Here is a 16339-nt window from a genome sequence, read left to right as displayed (position 1 = left end):
GGATGTCTTCTACATAAATTTGAAAAAATTCACTTCTTTGGTTATGGTGTTGCCTTGCCAGACACGAGAAAAGTATTTTTGTACTAGGGCTACATATCCTGAATAATCTCACTCCAACTGATATTATAGCGAGCCAGTCATAAATCAAAACCAAAAGTATTCATGGGCAGCACTACCATTACAAGTGGTATATCTAATTGAATGGCTGATCTTGCAAAATGTTTATTCACAGAAAAGGGTATTTATTCATATGGTGGAGGTAAGACTTTAAACATGTCTATTAGGATTACATATCATGTAAGCTAGTAAGATAAAAGCATATTTATTCTTATTAAGAGTTCAAATTTTAAAAATTACTGCAAAAAAACATCAAATCACTATTTATGGCTTGATGCATACAAATTTCATTCGGTAAGGAACAGAACATGGTTCACCTTTTTTTTTTCTGACAACAAAAAATCTCAATTTTCAATAAGCCTCAACACAGCTTCCATTTATTTTGCATCACATAGTTTGCAAATTTTTGGGAAAAAAATAAAATCCTCAACCTTACCTAAGAGAAATTTATGAAACTACTTAAGTAAAACAAGAATCAAAAGGAATTTGGAATTCCAGTACCAAAGTGGTTAATTTGTGCTTCTAAAATGGTGTCACCCCACTGTTCGAAGACGAGGTCATTACTAAGAGAATTTCTGTCACAGAAGCCATGGCACTCAAAGCTGCCTTGAGAACATCCTGTGAACACCCTGGTTTCACAATGGTTCGCACCTGGGAAAAGGAGGCTCAAAAAACATAAAAAGATCAGACACAAAAACATGAGGATAAATGGAAAAATGAGATACGGTCAAATGAAAGGATAGCGTCACACGGCTATCATGTCACAGTCCAAAGTCATCATTCTAAACATGGACATCAGTCCCTTGTAATTTAGAATATTTTGCATTGCAATTTAGAATATTTTGCATTGCAATTGGACTTGTGTTCAGATTCTTGCATCTCCAGAGCCTGATGAGACCTTCAGCAATTGAGTTAGGAAACAGATGTAGTAAATAAAAAAGAAAACTCATCAATATTAAATAATGAAAGTCATTACTATTCATTTATTCCAATATAGAACATGCATATATGTCGTTATGAAAGAAGTGTTGTGAAGTATCAATGATGAGAAAGTGCTGATGTAAATAGAAACTTGTGAGAAAAAAAATTGGATGAACACTTAATTGCTATGTGGGTCTGCAATATGCTCAATTCATAGGAAGCTCTGAATTGCAAGTGTACATTTATTCTCTTTTGCTTTCAATGCATCAACAATACTATAAAGATTCACCAAAAGAATGTCAAAAGTGGGATTAGTTGGAAGTCAGGCATAATATTAACAAAAAAAATTGCCAATCACCTGAATTTTGATGAAAGCTTGAAGTTAATCATGAATGCATAGGAAGCTCTGAAAGTGGCATCCAATTACCTTCAGTGACTGTGAGAGTGATAACAATCTCTGCACCAGAATCCTGTTCCTTAGCAGGAGAATATTCAGAAGAAACACTAGGTCAAGCCACAAAACTCAATTAATAATTTAATTCTTGTCAATCACCTCCTCTTCCTTAGCTCTTCTTGCTTTCTCTGCCTCCTCAAAGGCATCCTTTTCAATCTGAAATTTCATAAAGATAAAAACTTGCAAATTAGATAATATAACTATCAAATCAACTATAAAGAGCAATTCACATGATAAAAACTTGTAAATAAAATATTTGAGTGATTCTCACCAGCCTTTACCTGCAATGCAATAAAAGAGCTCCAATAATTACAGGCAAAGCTAAAAAATTTACAACAAAAATGAACTAATTGTAGTTGGTAGCAACTCTTAAAGGGCCCACAATTTTTTATTGCCAAACAGTATAGAACATACAAGGTGTAATGTCATTATTACACTTTTTAATGACACACTTGCCTTATCGAAGTTGGAGAAATGTATGTTTGAATGAAGAGTGCATAGAAGATGGGGAATCTATGAATGGAATGCTTAATGTTTCAATGTCATAATGTATGCTAAGTGCTCACAATAAATGGGTTCTTTACCCTAAAAATTTAGGCATTCAACTATACTAGACCACAACTCTGATGAACAAAATGCTTAATGATCAAAACCAACCATTTTGTAGGTTAGAAAAAAAGATTCAATGTCATAATGTCATTACAGATATTGTTGATTGATTTAAGCAAATTGGATACAGAATTTCTCAGTTCATAAAGGGAATAGACAACTCAATGTCATTACTGCATTGAAATTATAAAGATAATGTTGGATCACCCTTTAAGTAATATTGAAGAATGAATAGGGATACCTAATTTAAGCAATTAAGACATGTATATGGAGACTCACCCTCTAGTCGTGGGGTGAAATCCAGCACACTCACACCACAATTGCTCTGCAGTAAAATCCTGAAATACTCGGTGCCTAAGCCTGATAAATGGAAAGAAGCAATGAAGGAAAAGAGATGAAACTATATTCACAATGACATATTAAAATTTCTGTCGGCAAGTCATAACAGAGAAAGTAGATAGTACCAATCGCTGTTGCAACGAGGGCCTGATTAACAGCATTGTGAGCAACCACAAGAACAGACCTGCTTTCGTGAGTTAAGGTTTTGGTCCAGCAGCAACTAGCACGATCCCATAACTCCATCACTGGATAATGACCATCAATATTAAAATTTGCCGCATCAGTTTGCCACTGATGGAAAGCCGCACCAAACTTTGCTTTTCCCTCATGCTTTAGGAGACCCTGAAGTCAATAATGGAATCAGCAACCATTACTATACCATTTCTTTGGCATGTTACATCTTCCTATCATTAAAAAATCATTGAAGCATATAATATAACTGCACATCTGATGGAAGAGATGTTGAGAAATTAAGCTAACTTGAAAAGAGTACAGGTCAATTTCCCTCAGATCAGAATCAGTAATAATCTCCTCCTTGCGAGCACTCCAAATGATTTTAGCTGTTCTCTTTGACCTATTTAGTGGACTGAAACAAACAAACCCATATGGTCAATTGACTGTGAAGAATATGAAAGAATAAATTCTTGATCATCACTCAAGAATCAACTCAATATGAATTTGGGTGTCATATAAAGAATGGATTGAACCATTCTGTTGTACATAGTATCAAAATTCAACAAAAAAAAATTGAAGCCATCATCACCAAAAATAAATAATTTTTGGCTCCCATTTTCTAGAAATCAAATTGTAGCTCAAACTGCCCATTCTCTAACAGGGACCAATTCTTCATGCAATAGTAAAAGCTTCGGATGTCAAGTTTGACAATGCGGGTTTGAACCTGAGGGCAACCACTTTCTGCAGATATTGCTAAAGGTTTGGTATCTACCAATCTAACTATTCCAGCACCCCACTTATCAAGTTATTCTCCAAAATCCTAATAAATAGCCCAAAATTATATAACATGTGTATTCGCCCCAAGACCACCCCTAATTAACAAAAAGCGAAATTAACCCTCAAAAAATCTAAAATAATGTAACCAGTTAAATAAAAAATAAAAGCTGACCTGGAGAAGCAGACATCGAAGGAGTCATCAAAATGGGGTTCTTGATTTTCTGAAGCACCACTTGCCCTTATAGTTAGGGTTCTTGATTTTCTGAAGCACCACGAATCTAAAATTAGAAACTGCAACAAAATGGGGTAAAAAATATCATCCACCTTTACAGGTAAGCTTGTGAGTGAGTAAAGGAAATTTTACAGATTCATCAAAACAAGAAATCAAAAAACAAAAAATAAAAATCAACTTAGGTGACTCAATAAACATGCTAGCCTTCAATTTACAAAAATTCTATCATCTTAGTTGACTTCAAATACATTAGTGAGCCACAACTGTACCTCTCAATCATTTTTGTAACAATTATATGATCATACTTAAAGTGTTTACATATATATCTAACAATAAATGAATAAATGTATAAACAATCATTTTTCTCACATATAGCAATTCTGGTTCAGGGACATTTGCAGATTTGTGAAGATCGGCGGAGGAGAAAGAGGAGGAGGCGGCGGCGTAAAAAGAGGGCATTGACGGAGGTGGTAGCAAAGGCAGTGGTGGTCGCAGCAGTCATGATGGCGTTGGCGGAGGAGGAGGAGGAGGAGGAGGAGGAGGAGGTGCTCCGGTTGCCGGCGAACACGAGGAGGAGCGGCGGCGGGACGGCGACGCAACTGGACTCCTCAACCCTTCATCTTCTGAAACGAAGAGATGACCATAATATTTCATTGGAGAGGTATTGATCTCACCCGTTGGTTCTTCAATTGATCTCCGCCAATTAATTTGTAAAACCCTCCAATATTTTTTTTTTCCAATCGCCGACTAAAGCGTTTTGGTAGCCAAATCTCTACCTACGGTGACTAAAATTATTTTTCGTAGATGAAAATATTTTAGTCGCCAAAGGTAAAAATATTTTTTTATTTTCCAATCGCCGACTAAAGCATTTTAGTAGCCAAATCTCTACCTACAGCGACTAAAATTGTTTTTCGTCGCTGAAAATAAACTATTGGCGACTAAGGTAAAAAATATTTTTTTTATTTTCCAATCGCCGACTAAAGCATTTTAGTAACCAAATCTCTACCTATGGCGACTAAAATTTTTTTTCGTCGCTGAAAATAAACTATTTGGTCGCCAAAAGATAAAAAATAAAATTTTAAAATGCTTTCGGCTACTAAACAATTTAGTAGCTAAAAGTAGCTCTACAGCTACTAAAATTTCTTTTAGTCGCCAATTGTGATATGTTTAGCTACTAAAATTTTTTGTAGTCGTCAATTGTAATATTTTTAGCTACTAAATTTTTTTTAGTCGCCAATAATCAACATTCCCCTACTAAAAAAAATTAGTAGCTAAAAAGTTGACTTTTGCCGACTAATATTATTTTTGGTAGCCAATTCCGACACTTTTGCCGACTAAATTTTTTTTGATAGTAAAAAATGGTCGCTAAAAATGTATTTTCTTGTTGTGTATAGAAAAATTGAGAAATTTCAAATATGTTAGACAGTTAAAAACAGATATCTCGATAATGAAATCTGTAGGGGACTGCGTTGACAAGAACAAAATGGTGAACAGCTGCCCAGGAGAAAAACCACCGAAGCACAGGGGGAAGGTAAGGGGGTGCTAGGATGCATGTCAGTCATTTCCTAGTGTAAGTTTTTTTGGTTTATCAAACTTACACCTAAAAGATTTTCATATATAACACTTTTTTCGGGGGGACTATCCCACTAATAAACAAATATCGCATAAAAAAAAAAAATTCATAATTTAAAACAGAATAATGTGCTTTAATATAAATTTTTTACTTTCAAATAAAATATTTATAAAAATAATTTTTATTTATAAAATTCTCAATGTGGCCTTATCATTCATCATTCTTGTAAGGACTGGCTTCATGATGTAAACTGAAAAGTGTTATTTGAGCTCGTGAGGTCCATCACAAGTCATTTTTAATAATTTAAACCATTAGTTTTGTAAGATTTTCTGTGTATATTATTTATAAAAAGAATTAATTCGATTCTATATTCATAACTTAGTCAATTTAATGCATTTGTCACTAAAAAAAAAATAATAATAACTTAATTTTTGGACATAAATACAATATATTAAATAATATACGATTATCGAATCAATCTAATTTTTTTATTTTTATTTTTAATAAATGAAAGTCCCAAGAATTTTTTTGTAAACTAAAATGTCCTATTGAATTTGAAATGGTATACTGTGAGATCATTTTACTATATTTTTTAGAGACAATAAATGTCAATATGTTTTATTTGTACACTATTGTCTTATTAAATTTTTGTCAAATGTAACAATGAGCCTTTTTTAAAATGGGACATTGAACAGTTATGCACTATTGTCTTATTAAATTTTTACTAAGCCTCCGTTTGGCAAGAAAAAGCCCAGGCTTTTTTGGCTAAAATAGCCACAAAAAACAAAATAGGCTATTTTAGCCACAAAAAACAAAACATCAAATCCAACCCATAATCATTACAATCCTCTCTCACAAAAAAAGTCAAAAAAGCCAAAAAGCCAACCCACTTCCCAAACGGAGGCTAAATGTGTCATTTTTAAAATGTGACATCATTGTAATATGTGCACTGTTATTTTATTAAATTTTTGTCAAATATGACAACGAGTCTTCTTAAAATGTGACAATTGACACATTTGTGCACTATTGTCTTATTAGACTTTTACGAAATGTGTGTTTTTTTTTTTTTTTTTTTAAATGTGACAATGAGATATTTGTGAACTATTATCTTACTTAACTTTTGTCAACTGTATCATTCTTAAAATGTGATAATGAGATATCATTATAATATGTGTATTGTTGTCTTATTACATTTCTAAATGTGAGCATACTTCATTTTGAAGGTTTTAATGTGAAATAAGACTGATGAGTTCATAAGATTATTTAAGAGAGCAAACGATCCATAAATAATAAATACAAAAAATCTATTAATAAATGTCCCATTATTAAAACAAGATATATGAAAAGAGTAATGCTAAAAATCTTAAAAATTTTATCAAAAATTTTATCAAATGTTTCACATGGGTGTGTGACTCACTAAATGTGAGTCTCATGTGGGTCTCACGCTCATATAAGATATTTGGTAAAATTTTTGGTACAATTTTTGGGTCTAGCATTTTTGATATGATAAATTTATGACCTTAAATAACACTCTAGTTTAGAGGTGGGACCAATGGCAATCAAGTCTTTCATGTGAGATATTTGATCAAATATTTGATAAAAATATTGGGCCTATAGTATTTTTTCTTTTATATTACGTTTTTTATACCGGCAAATTCTAATATAAACCCTTTAAAAAAAGGTATACCATATGCACCTCTAGTTGTATTATTTTGTTCTTTAATTATGATATTGTTTTAGCTATGATTCATGAATTTTTTAATTATACTTTATATTGTGTTTAATTATAACATATTTTAAATTATAACTCAAAAATTAAAATTATGTATTCTTTTAAGGGTAAATTAAGGTACACATGGTGGACTTCCATACTGTATGTTTTGTTTTAATTAGGGGTATAACTCGAGTAGGTTGTGAGGTTGTTTAAATTTAATCCAAGTTGTGTCGAGACTTGCCCATGCCTGTCCAATTCCAAATTATAACATGAGATTGTTTGTTTAAGTTCGACCCAAGTTTCGACCCAAGTTTCGACCCAAGTTAAACCCGAATTGTTCGAGTTGTCTGAATTGTAAATGAATTTTAGTATTTTTTTTTGCAACGAGATTATTAAATTATTAAAATTAGACTTTATTTACATTTATTTAAGAAAATTATTAATAACAGTAGAATAAATAATTTATATTATGTAAGAGAGATGTCGCTATAGTAATCTTTGCAATTGATAAGTAAGAATAAAAAAATATAAGATTTTGTATTACTTATATATATAATATATATTAAATATGATTTAATAATTTAAATTATGTTAATATCATGTAATGATTAATAATTTATATATATTTATTTAATATTTTTTATATATTTATATATGTATAATTCAAGTATCGGGTTAGTCAGATTATTTGATATCTTTATCTAAATGAATAATGTTATATGTACTTATTGGTATACTAATAGATAATGTGATATAATTTTAGTAATTTTAAATATTTATAATTTATATAATAAGTGAGATCAATAATAAAGATATAATATATATTAATACATTAATTGATATATTAATTGGAGCATATAATATCTTCGTATCTCATCCAAACTTAATTCAATCTTTTAAGTTTTTACTCAAATTCGTACCAAATTAAAAATATATGGTTTAAACCTTAAAAAAATCAGCAATGCTAGGTATGATGAAAAGTCTTTCATGAAAATGATCATAAAAGATTTATAACCTTTGAATTATACTTAGAATAAAATACCACACATTAATTAAAATAATTCAAAAATTACAAATCTTTCATGATTATTTTCATAAATTTGTTTTCGTAATCCCTAACATTTCTCTAAAAAAAAATTCAGATTGAAGTGGAATTGCTCGGGTTGAGTGCATCGACGTTCCACACCTAGTTTTTAGTACTATAATCTGTAAGCGAGTGAAGTGATATGTTTGAAGTGGGGGGGAAGTGTTTTTGGTGTGCACTAATAGAAGCTTCCTCTCCGTTTTCCATCTGTAAGCGAGTGAAACCATTTATAGACAACAACCACTGCTCTCCAATCCACCCAACCCCTCTCCCTCTCTGATCTTCCTTCTTATACCCATCTATCCATCTACACTTTCTTCCCACTTCATTGCTCAAAAACATATATACAGCTATACACATACATACACACATTCTCTCTCTCTCCCCAAAACATTACACAAATTCTATCAAATGGCGTACCCCCCAGACACCAGTAAAACCACAAAGATCGAGCGATACAACAGCTACATCAGAAGACTCAACACCACTAAACTCTTAGCCGCTTCCTCCAACCTTCTCTTCCGCCTCACTCTCTTCGTCTCTCTCCTCCTCATAATCTTCTTCACCTTCAATTACCCTCCTCTCTCCACAACCACCAACAACAACAAACATCACCACATCCACACCACCACTCGCAACTTCCTCTCCTCCGCCTTCTACGCCGGCGCCACCGCCGCCTGGGAAAAACAAGTCCGCCACTCCGCCACCCCCCGCCGCCCCCACGGCTTCTCCATCCTCGTCACAGGCGCCGCCGGCTTCGTCGGCACCCACTCCTCCCTCGCGTTGAAAAAACGCGGCGACGGTGTCCTTGGCTTAGACAACTTCAATTCCTACTACGACCCATCTCTCAAACGAGCTCGCCAAGAGCTCTTGTCTCAGCACCAGATCTTCATCGTCGAAGGAGACCTAAACGACGCCCAATTGCTCTCCAAGCTCTTCGACATTGTCCCCTTCACCCACATCCTCCACCTCGCCGCTCAAGCCGGCGTTCGCTATGCCATGAAAAACCCCCAATCCTATATCAATTCCAACATCGCTGGCTTCGTGAACCTCCTCGAGATCGCCAAATCGGCCGATCCTCAACCGTCGATTGTCTGGGCTTCATCGAGCTCTGTCTACGGACTCAACACCCAAAACCCATTCTCCGAATCAGACCGAACAGACCAGCCGGCGAGCCTCTACGCCGCCACGAAAAAAGCTGGCGAAGAAATCGCTCACACGTACAATCACATCTACGGACTTTCGATCACTGGGTTGAGATTTTTCACTGTTTATGGACCTTGGGGAAGACCAGACATGGCTTATTTCTTCTTCACCAAGGACATTCTTCAAGGGAAACCCATCAACATTTATGAGTCTCACGACGGCGCTGCGGTGGCGCGTGACTTCACGTACATCGACGACGTGGTTAAAGGGTGCGTAGGAGCGATCGATACGGCGAAGAAGAGCACCGGAAGCGGCGGAAAGAAGAAGGCGGCGGCGGAGCTGAGGATCTACAACCTCGGGAACACGGCGCCGGTGACGGTGGCGAAGCTGGTGGCGATTTTGGAGTCGCTGTTGAATGTGAAGGCCAAGAAGCACGTGATCAAGATGCCGCGAAACGGCGACGTTCCGTTCACTCATGCTAACGTGAGCCTGGCGTACAAGGACTTCGGGTACAAGCCCACCACCGACTTGGCCACTGGGTTGAGAAAGTTCGTAAAGTGGTATGTTAGTTATTATGGGATTGAATCGAGGGTAAAAAAGGAAATACACAATACCCCCAAAACTAATTAATAGTAATTTTTTTTTTTTAAGTTGTTATTGTTGTATTGGATCAAAATTGGGTGTTATTAGTGTTTGTACTATATAGACATAGATTTTTATATGGACCTACACCATAAAATGAGGAGGGAAAAAGGGTGGGAGAAGTGTAGATCTGTGAGGTGGAGGGTAATAATGTACTTTTAATTGTAAGGTAGAGAGTGAGAGAGGTTGAATTCTGCTAAAAAAAGGTGCAGATCAACAGTTGGATTTGAGAATAAAATCAAGATTTGTGATTGAATTGGACTTCAATGATGAAATCAAAATGATGATGACTCTTCTTATCATGCCTTTTGTGTTACGTTAATATTCAATTCATTCATTTTGTTTTTGTAGTTTAACTTTTTTTTATTCCTTTTTTTTTTTTGGGTGTAATTAGCTTTGCCCTTTTTTGGGTTGCCTGTGAATGAGATGAGATCTTCAATATTGCTTTTTAAAAGATGCCTTCATCAATGATGAGGAGTAGGGTGCAAATAGTGTCAGTTTTTTCTTTTTATTTATTCTTTTTAGTGCTTAGCTTCGATTAATTTGTGGGTACTTAATTTTTCGCCTACATATAAAACAATTATTAGATTAATCTTACTGTTATATGTGGTTTGCTGAAATATTTTTTTGAATTGTATTCTAAATGATCATTCACTTACAATAGTAAAAGATAATTTCATTTGTTTGTAATGTTATTCATTTTTTTAGTAAACTAAAATGCGACAATGGACATTCTTATAAAGTGATTATTCAGTTCTACTTTCATTGTAATGAACTAAACATTACACACGTAAAATACTTAATATTTTCTATTTTAAGAGCTTAGGCCATGTTTGTTTGGGCGGACTGGTTTAGCATTCCCATGACTAATAGTCTTAGGACTACGAATCCATTGAATTATATATCATATCTTAACTAATAGTCAAGTTTAAAATAATTAGTCCGTACTTCAATTGTTTAACCAAACATCGGATTAATAATTTTATTGGACTATTAGTCCAATCCCAAACTCATGTCCACCCAAATAAATATGGCCTTAAGGTCCTGTTTGATTCTGGGATATAAAGGGTGAGATTAGATATTATATCATGTGGGAGTCACATATCTCATGTTTGCATTTTTTTTTTCAAAAAGGATATAATATTCCATGGGATTGTATATCCCCCAAAAGTGGAGGATATACAATACCACCACCCCCCATTATATGATATCCCCTTGGCTGGGATATGATTTAAAAAGTCCAATTTACCCTTTTGTCTATCTAACATAATATAATTTAATATATTTTTTGAATTTAATATAATATAATTATTGAATTTAATGTAATATTATTGAATTTAATATAACATAAATATTATTGAATTTAATTTAATATAATATTATTTAATTTAATTTAATTTAATATAATATTATTTAATACAAATTTTGAATATAATATTATTGAATTTAATTTAATATAATATAATTTAATATAAAATTTTGAATTTAATATAATATAATTTAATACAAATTTTGAATTTAATATAATATAATTATTGAATTTAATTTAATATTATTGAATTTAATATAATATAATATTATTGAATTTAATTTAATATAAATATTATTGAATTGAATTTAATATAATATAATATAATATTAGTTAATTAATTTAATTTAATATAATATAATATTATTGAATTTAATTTAATATAATATAATTTAATATAATATAATATTATTTAATATAATATTATGAGGGCAATCTTGGAATATCCCATAATATATTTTGTAAAACAAACATGGATAATATATATCCAATCTTATATATCAAGTCAACAAACATGAATTGGGGGATATATTATCCAATATCTATATCCTATTCATTATATATCCTGACTAAATCCCACATCATATTATATCTTTCATTTTATATCCAGTAAAACAAACAGGCCTAATTGAATTGAGTTATTAAACAATCCTTTAGATTGTAACTAGTGAACTTGGCGAAATTTTTGGATTGGCAACTCTAGGCATGTATTATGACTAATTAGTAAAGTAAGATGACAAAAATAAAGAGAAAATTAACTTTAAAATCATTAAAATTGGAGAATATTATAAAGTACTTGTTAATTACCTATAGCAATGTTTGTAATGTCTTTCTAAACCCCATTTTACCACAACTTTTGCTTAATTTATGGCATTGTCACAATAAATAAATAAAAACAAAAGAAAAGAAGAAAAGAGAGAAACTTTTGTCTTATTAATCTTTCAAACTTATATGGTATTGATCCAAGATTGACTAATACTATGCCTCCGTTTGGAAGTGGATTGGTTTTTTAATTTTTTGACTTTTTTAGCTATTTTAGCCTGAGCTAAAAAGTTTAGTTTGGGAAGGATTTTTTAGCTTTTTAACTTTTTTGACTTTTTTTTGTGAGAGAAGAGCGTAATGATTATGGGTTGGATGTGATGCTTTGTTTGTTATGGCTAAAATAGCCTATTTTGTTTTTTGTGGCTATTTTAACCCCAAAATCACTTGCCAAACACCACCATATGCACTAATTAATGTACTGACTAGTGTATTAATTAATGATGTGACATAATTTAAAATATTTTTAGTATTTATAATTTGTATAAAGAGGGATCAATAATAATGGCATAACTAATATTAGTATATTAGTTAATACATTAATTAGTGCATGTACCACTATTCATCCAAGATTATATGGCCATGCATTTTTATTTATTTATTTATTTATTTTTGATCCATATGGTCATTCATTTAATTATTGTTTTTATGCAAGCTAAGAAGAGGTTGGGTTTCCTTTGACATTAAGTTGAGAATCTAATCTAATGCCACTTGGCTTACAAATTAGCGGTGATATATAAATCATAAGGCTGATCAATTTTGTCTATCTTCACTACTTGCTTCCTTGAAATCTACTCTTAGCAAAATACATGTGCTCATGAATAGAGAGTATCACTGAGCAAGATAGAGTTGGCTTTGAGAGACAGCACATGCCCAAATTTAATCCATTTCTTATATTTTACATTGCGTTTGGATTTAATATAATATAATTATTGAATTTAATTTAATATTTTTGAATTTAATGTAATATAATATTATTGAATTTAATTTAATATAATATAATATTAGTTAATTTAATTTAATTTAATATAATATAATTTAATACAAATTTTGAATATAATATAATATAATATTATTGAATTTAATTTAATATAAATTTTGAATTTAATATAATATAATATTATTTAATATAATATAATATAATATTATGATGGCAATCTTGAAAATTACTTGTTTATATCCCACAATATATTTTGTAAAACAAACATGGATAATATATATCCAATCTTATATATCAAGTCAACAAACATGAATTGGGGGATATATTATCCAATACCTATATCCTATTCATTATATATCCTGACTAAATCCCACATTATATTATGTCTTTCTTTTATATCCAGTGAAACAAACAGGACCTAATTGAATTGAGTTATTAAACACTCCTTTAGATTCTAACTAGTGAACTTGGTGAAATTTTTGGATTGGCAACTCTAGGCATATATTATGACTAATTAGTAAAGTAAGATGACAAAAATAAAGAGAAAATTAACTTTAAAATCATTAAAATTGGAGAATATTATAAAGTACTTGTTAGTTACCTATAGCAATGTTTGTAATGTCTTTCTAAACTCCATTTTACCACAACTTTTGCTTAATTTATGGCATTGTCACAATAAATAAATAAAAACAAAAGAAAAGAAGAGAAACTTTTGTCTTATTAATCTTTCAAACTTATATAGTATTGATTCAAGATTGACTAATACTAGCCTCCGTTTGGGAAGTGGGTTGGCTTTTTGGCTTTTTAATTTTTTTAGCTATTTTAGCCTGGGTTAAAAAGTTTGGTTTGGGAAGGATTTTTTGACTTTTTAACTTTTTTGACTTTTTTTGTGAGAGAAGAGCGTAATGATTATGGGTTGGATGTGATGTTTTGTTTGTTATGGCTAAAATAACCTATTTTATTTTTTGTGGCTATTTTAGCCCCAAAATTACTTGCCAAACACGACCATATGTACTATTTAATGTACTGACTAGTGTATTAATTAATGATATGGCATAATTTAAAATATTTTTGGTAATTGTAATTTGTATAAAGAGGGGTCAATAATAATGGCATAACTAGTATTAGTACATTAGTTAATACATTAATTAGTGTATGTATCACTATTCATCCAAGATTATATGGCCATGCATTTTTATGTATTTATTTATTTATTTTTTATCCATATGGTCATTCATTTAATTATTGTTTTTATGCAAGCTAAGAAGAGGTTGGGTTTCCTTTGACATTAAGTTGAGAATCTAAGCTAATGCCACTTGGCTTACAAATTAGCGGTGATACATAAATCATAAGGCTGATCAATTTTGTCTATCTTCACTACTTGCTTCCTTGGAATCTACTCTTAGCAAAATACATGTGCTCATGAATAGAGAGTATCACTGAGCAAGATAGAGTTGGATTTGAGAGAAAGCACATGCCCAAATTTAATCCATTTCTTATATTTTACATTGCGTTTGGATTTAAAGAAAAAATTTAAAAACACAAAAAATTGATTATAAATTGTGACTTAATTTTTTCATACATGAGTTTCATCTTTTTATGAGTCCTATTAGGGCTGGGCAACAAACCCACCCGCCCGCACAAACCGCCCGACCCTACCCTACCCGCAGTGCTTTGGGCGGTTTCGATGTAGGTAGGCGGGCGTGTGCGGGTCAAGAATTTGGTAAAAGATCGGTTTTGGGTCGAATCCGACCCGCCCGCAACCCGCATCTTTTTTTTTTCTTTTTTTTTTTTTTTAAAGAAAAAATAACTAGTTATTATTTTTATTTTTACATTTTGGATGAAAGTAAAATTTATTATATGGGCACTTATATACATTATCATGATCTAATAATATTTAAATTAGTGTTATTAGTTTGACTTTTATTTATATATATAAAAAAAAAATCATTATATTCCATTAGTCTAGTAGACACAGTTAAATATGATATTTTGAATTGTCATTCTATTATTACATTATTGCATATTAAAAACTAAACAGTGAAGATTAATCCACTATTAAAATTAGTGTTACTAGTTTGACTTTTAAGGGTTTGTTTTTGCATATTTAAATTAGTGTTACTAGTTTGACTTTTAAGGGTTTGTTTTTGCAAGCTAAGGAGGAAGATTAATTACTATCCTCAAGCATGGTTCCATATCATCTTATCTAACATGTGGACTATTTATTATGATCATGAATTGTATATCTTGTAATTTAATTTATAACTCTTCTAAAAAAAAAAAATGTTTAGAAAGTAACAAAAAATGTCAAATTTACTTAAGTTTAAAAAAAAAAAAAAAAACACTAAACCGCAAACCGAACCGCACCCGCCCGCACAAACCGCGAACCGCATCGCGGGCGGTTGCGGGTCCATTTTTCCCCAACCGCATAAGTGCGGGTCGGGTCGGTTTTGACCCGCACCCGGCCAAAACCGACCCGCGAGCAGCCCTAAGTCCTACACATAGATGATAAAGTTGTATTTAATTATATGATTATTTTTGTGTGTAAATAAAAGAACTAATATCTAAATTGGATGAGTAATGAATAAAAAATGTTGTCCTCATTGACTAACGAAAGCAAAGAAAGAGTTGTTAGAATTTGGTTTATATAGGGTTATTTTGAGCCAATTTTAAGCCTAAATTTGAGTGGGTCAAGCATCTTTTGGGGTAAGCCCAAAGAGCTGACGTGTTCCTTACCGCATGGCAAGTCACACGTGAAAACGGTTCGTCAAAATCATTTATGAGTGAATGAGAACTTGCCGTCGTTTTCGGATTCATGAAATGGACATTTAAAGAAGTAATATGTGAATTTCTTTGTAAGGTTTGTTCCACATTGAAAACTTAAGAGAACTTATGTGTGTATATAAGTTCTAGGTAGCAGCACTTGGGTTGGGCCCCAAGGGGCACCCCAAGTTTGTAGAAGGGAGGAGTTGTTGGTCGGGTCGGTTCTAACTTTAATTTTTTGGACAAAATTTATTTGAATTTTTAAAAATTCTTATAGGAAATAATTTGAATTTCAAATTAAAATTAATTCAATTTTTTTTTCTATAATTTGTGCCTCTTCCAAACAGATTAATCTGTCCAAACAGTTTTTGAAACTGTTTTGCACCTGACAGATTCTGTTATTTCCCAAAAAGATTTAAATCTGTCCAGACAGATTTGAATAGATTCAAACTGGGTTTCTACAGATCTGAGTTTGAATTGTATTTGTTCATTTGATTCCACAACAGATTAAAATTTCAAACAGATTTAAACTGGTTTTTTGACAGGTTTAAAACTGCCAGAAACTGCGAGCAGTTATGCAGTTTCAAATTGCTGCAAATCTATTCAAAATTTGAACTGTATCTGTTCATTCATATCTATACCTGTTCAATTCAAAACTGTATCTGTTCGGACAGATCTATTGGTCATGATTTTGCCTATAAATACCAGCATATTCCAGCAGTTTGG

General features: G+C 31.9%; 2 protein-coding genes across 2 annotated transcripts; one reads left to right on the top strand and one right to left on the bottom strand.

Moving 5' to 3' along the window:
• Window positions 1-221: 221 nt before the first annotated feature.
• Window positions 222-4163, bottom strand: LOC114298293 (putative 2-carboxy-D-arabinitol-1-phosphatase). Its single transcript, XM_082877961.1, has 6 exons — window positions 3993-4163; window positions 3564-3653; window positions 2921-3026; window positions 2566-2782; window positions 1397-2461; window positions 222-768 (listed from the first exon to the last, which is right to left on the bottom strand). Exons 1-5 carry the CDS (start codon window positions 4016-4018, stop codon window positions 2343-2345), a joined length of 558 nt encoding a protein of 185 aa, XP_082734087.1. The 5' UTR covers window positions 4019-4163; the 3' UTR covers window positions 222-768; window positions 1397-2342.
• A 3895-nt stretch (window positions 4164-8058) lies between these two features.
• LOC114298289 (UDP-glucuronate 4-epimerase 6) lies at window positions 8059-10084 on the top strand. The gene has a single exon (XM_028242833.2). It carries the CDS (start codon window positions 8406-8408, stop codon window positions 9768-9770), a length of 1365 nt encoding a protein of 454 aa, XP_028098634.1. The 5' UTR covers window positions 8059-8405; the 3' UTR covers window positions 9771-10084.
• The last annotated feature ends 6255 nt before the right edge of the window (window positions 10085-16339 follow it).

The sequence above is a fragment of the Camellia sinensis genome, chromosome 7, assembly GCF_055761805.1.
Source record: "Camellia sinensis isolate YWXY chromosome 7, ASM5576180v1, whole genome shotgun sequence".
In the NCBI taxonomy this organism is placed as follows: domain Eukaryota; kingdom Viridiplantae; phylum Streptophyta; class Magnoliopsida; order Ericales; family Theaceae; genus Camellia; species Camellia sinensis.
This window is presented reverse-complemented; position numbering and strand designations above follow the sequence as displayed.

Excerpts from the sequence above, each read along its gene's own strand:
- LOC114298293 (XM_082877961.1), bottom strand. The coding sequence starts at position 4,018 with ATGTCCCTGAACCAGAATTGCTATAT. Across the intron at positions 3,027-3,563 it reads TTCGATGTCTGCTTCTCCAG|TCCACTAAATAGGTCAAAGA; the intron begins GTCAGCTTTTAT and ends TGTTTGTTTCAG. Across the intron at positions 2,462-2,565 it reads CCTCGTTGCAACAGCGATTG|GCTTAGGCACCGAGTATTTC; the intron begins GTACTATCTACT and ends TCCATTTATCAG.
- LOC114298289 (XM_028242833.2), top strand. The coding sequence starts at position 8,406 with ATGGCGTACCCCCCAGACACCAGTAAAACCACAAAGATCGAGCGATAC.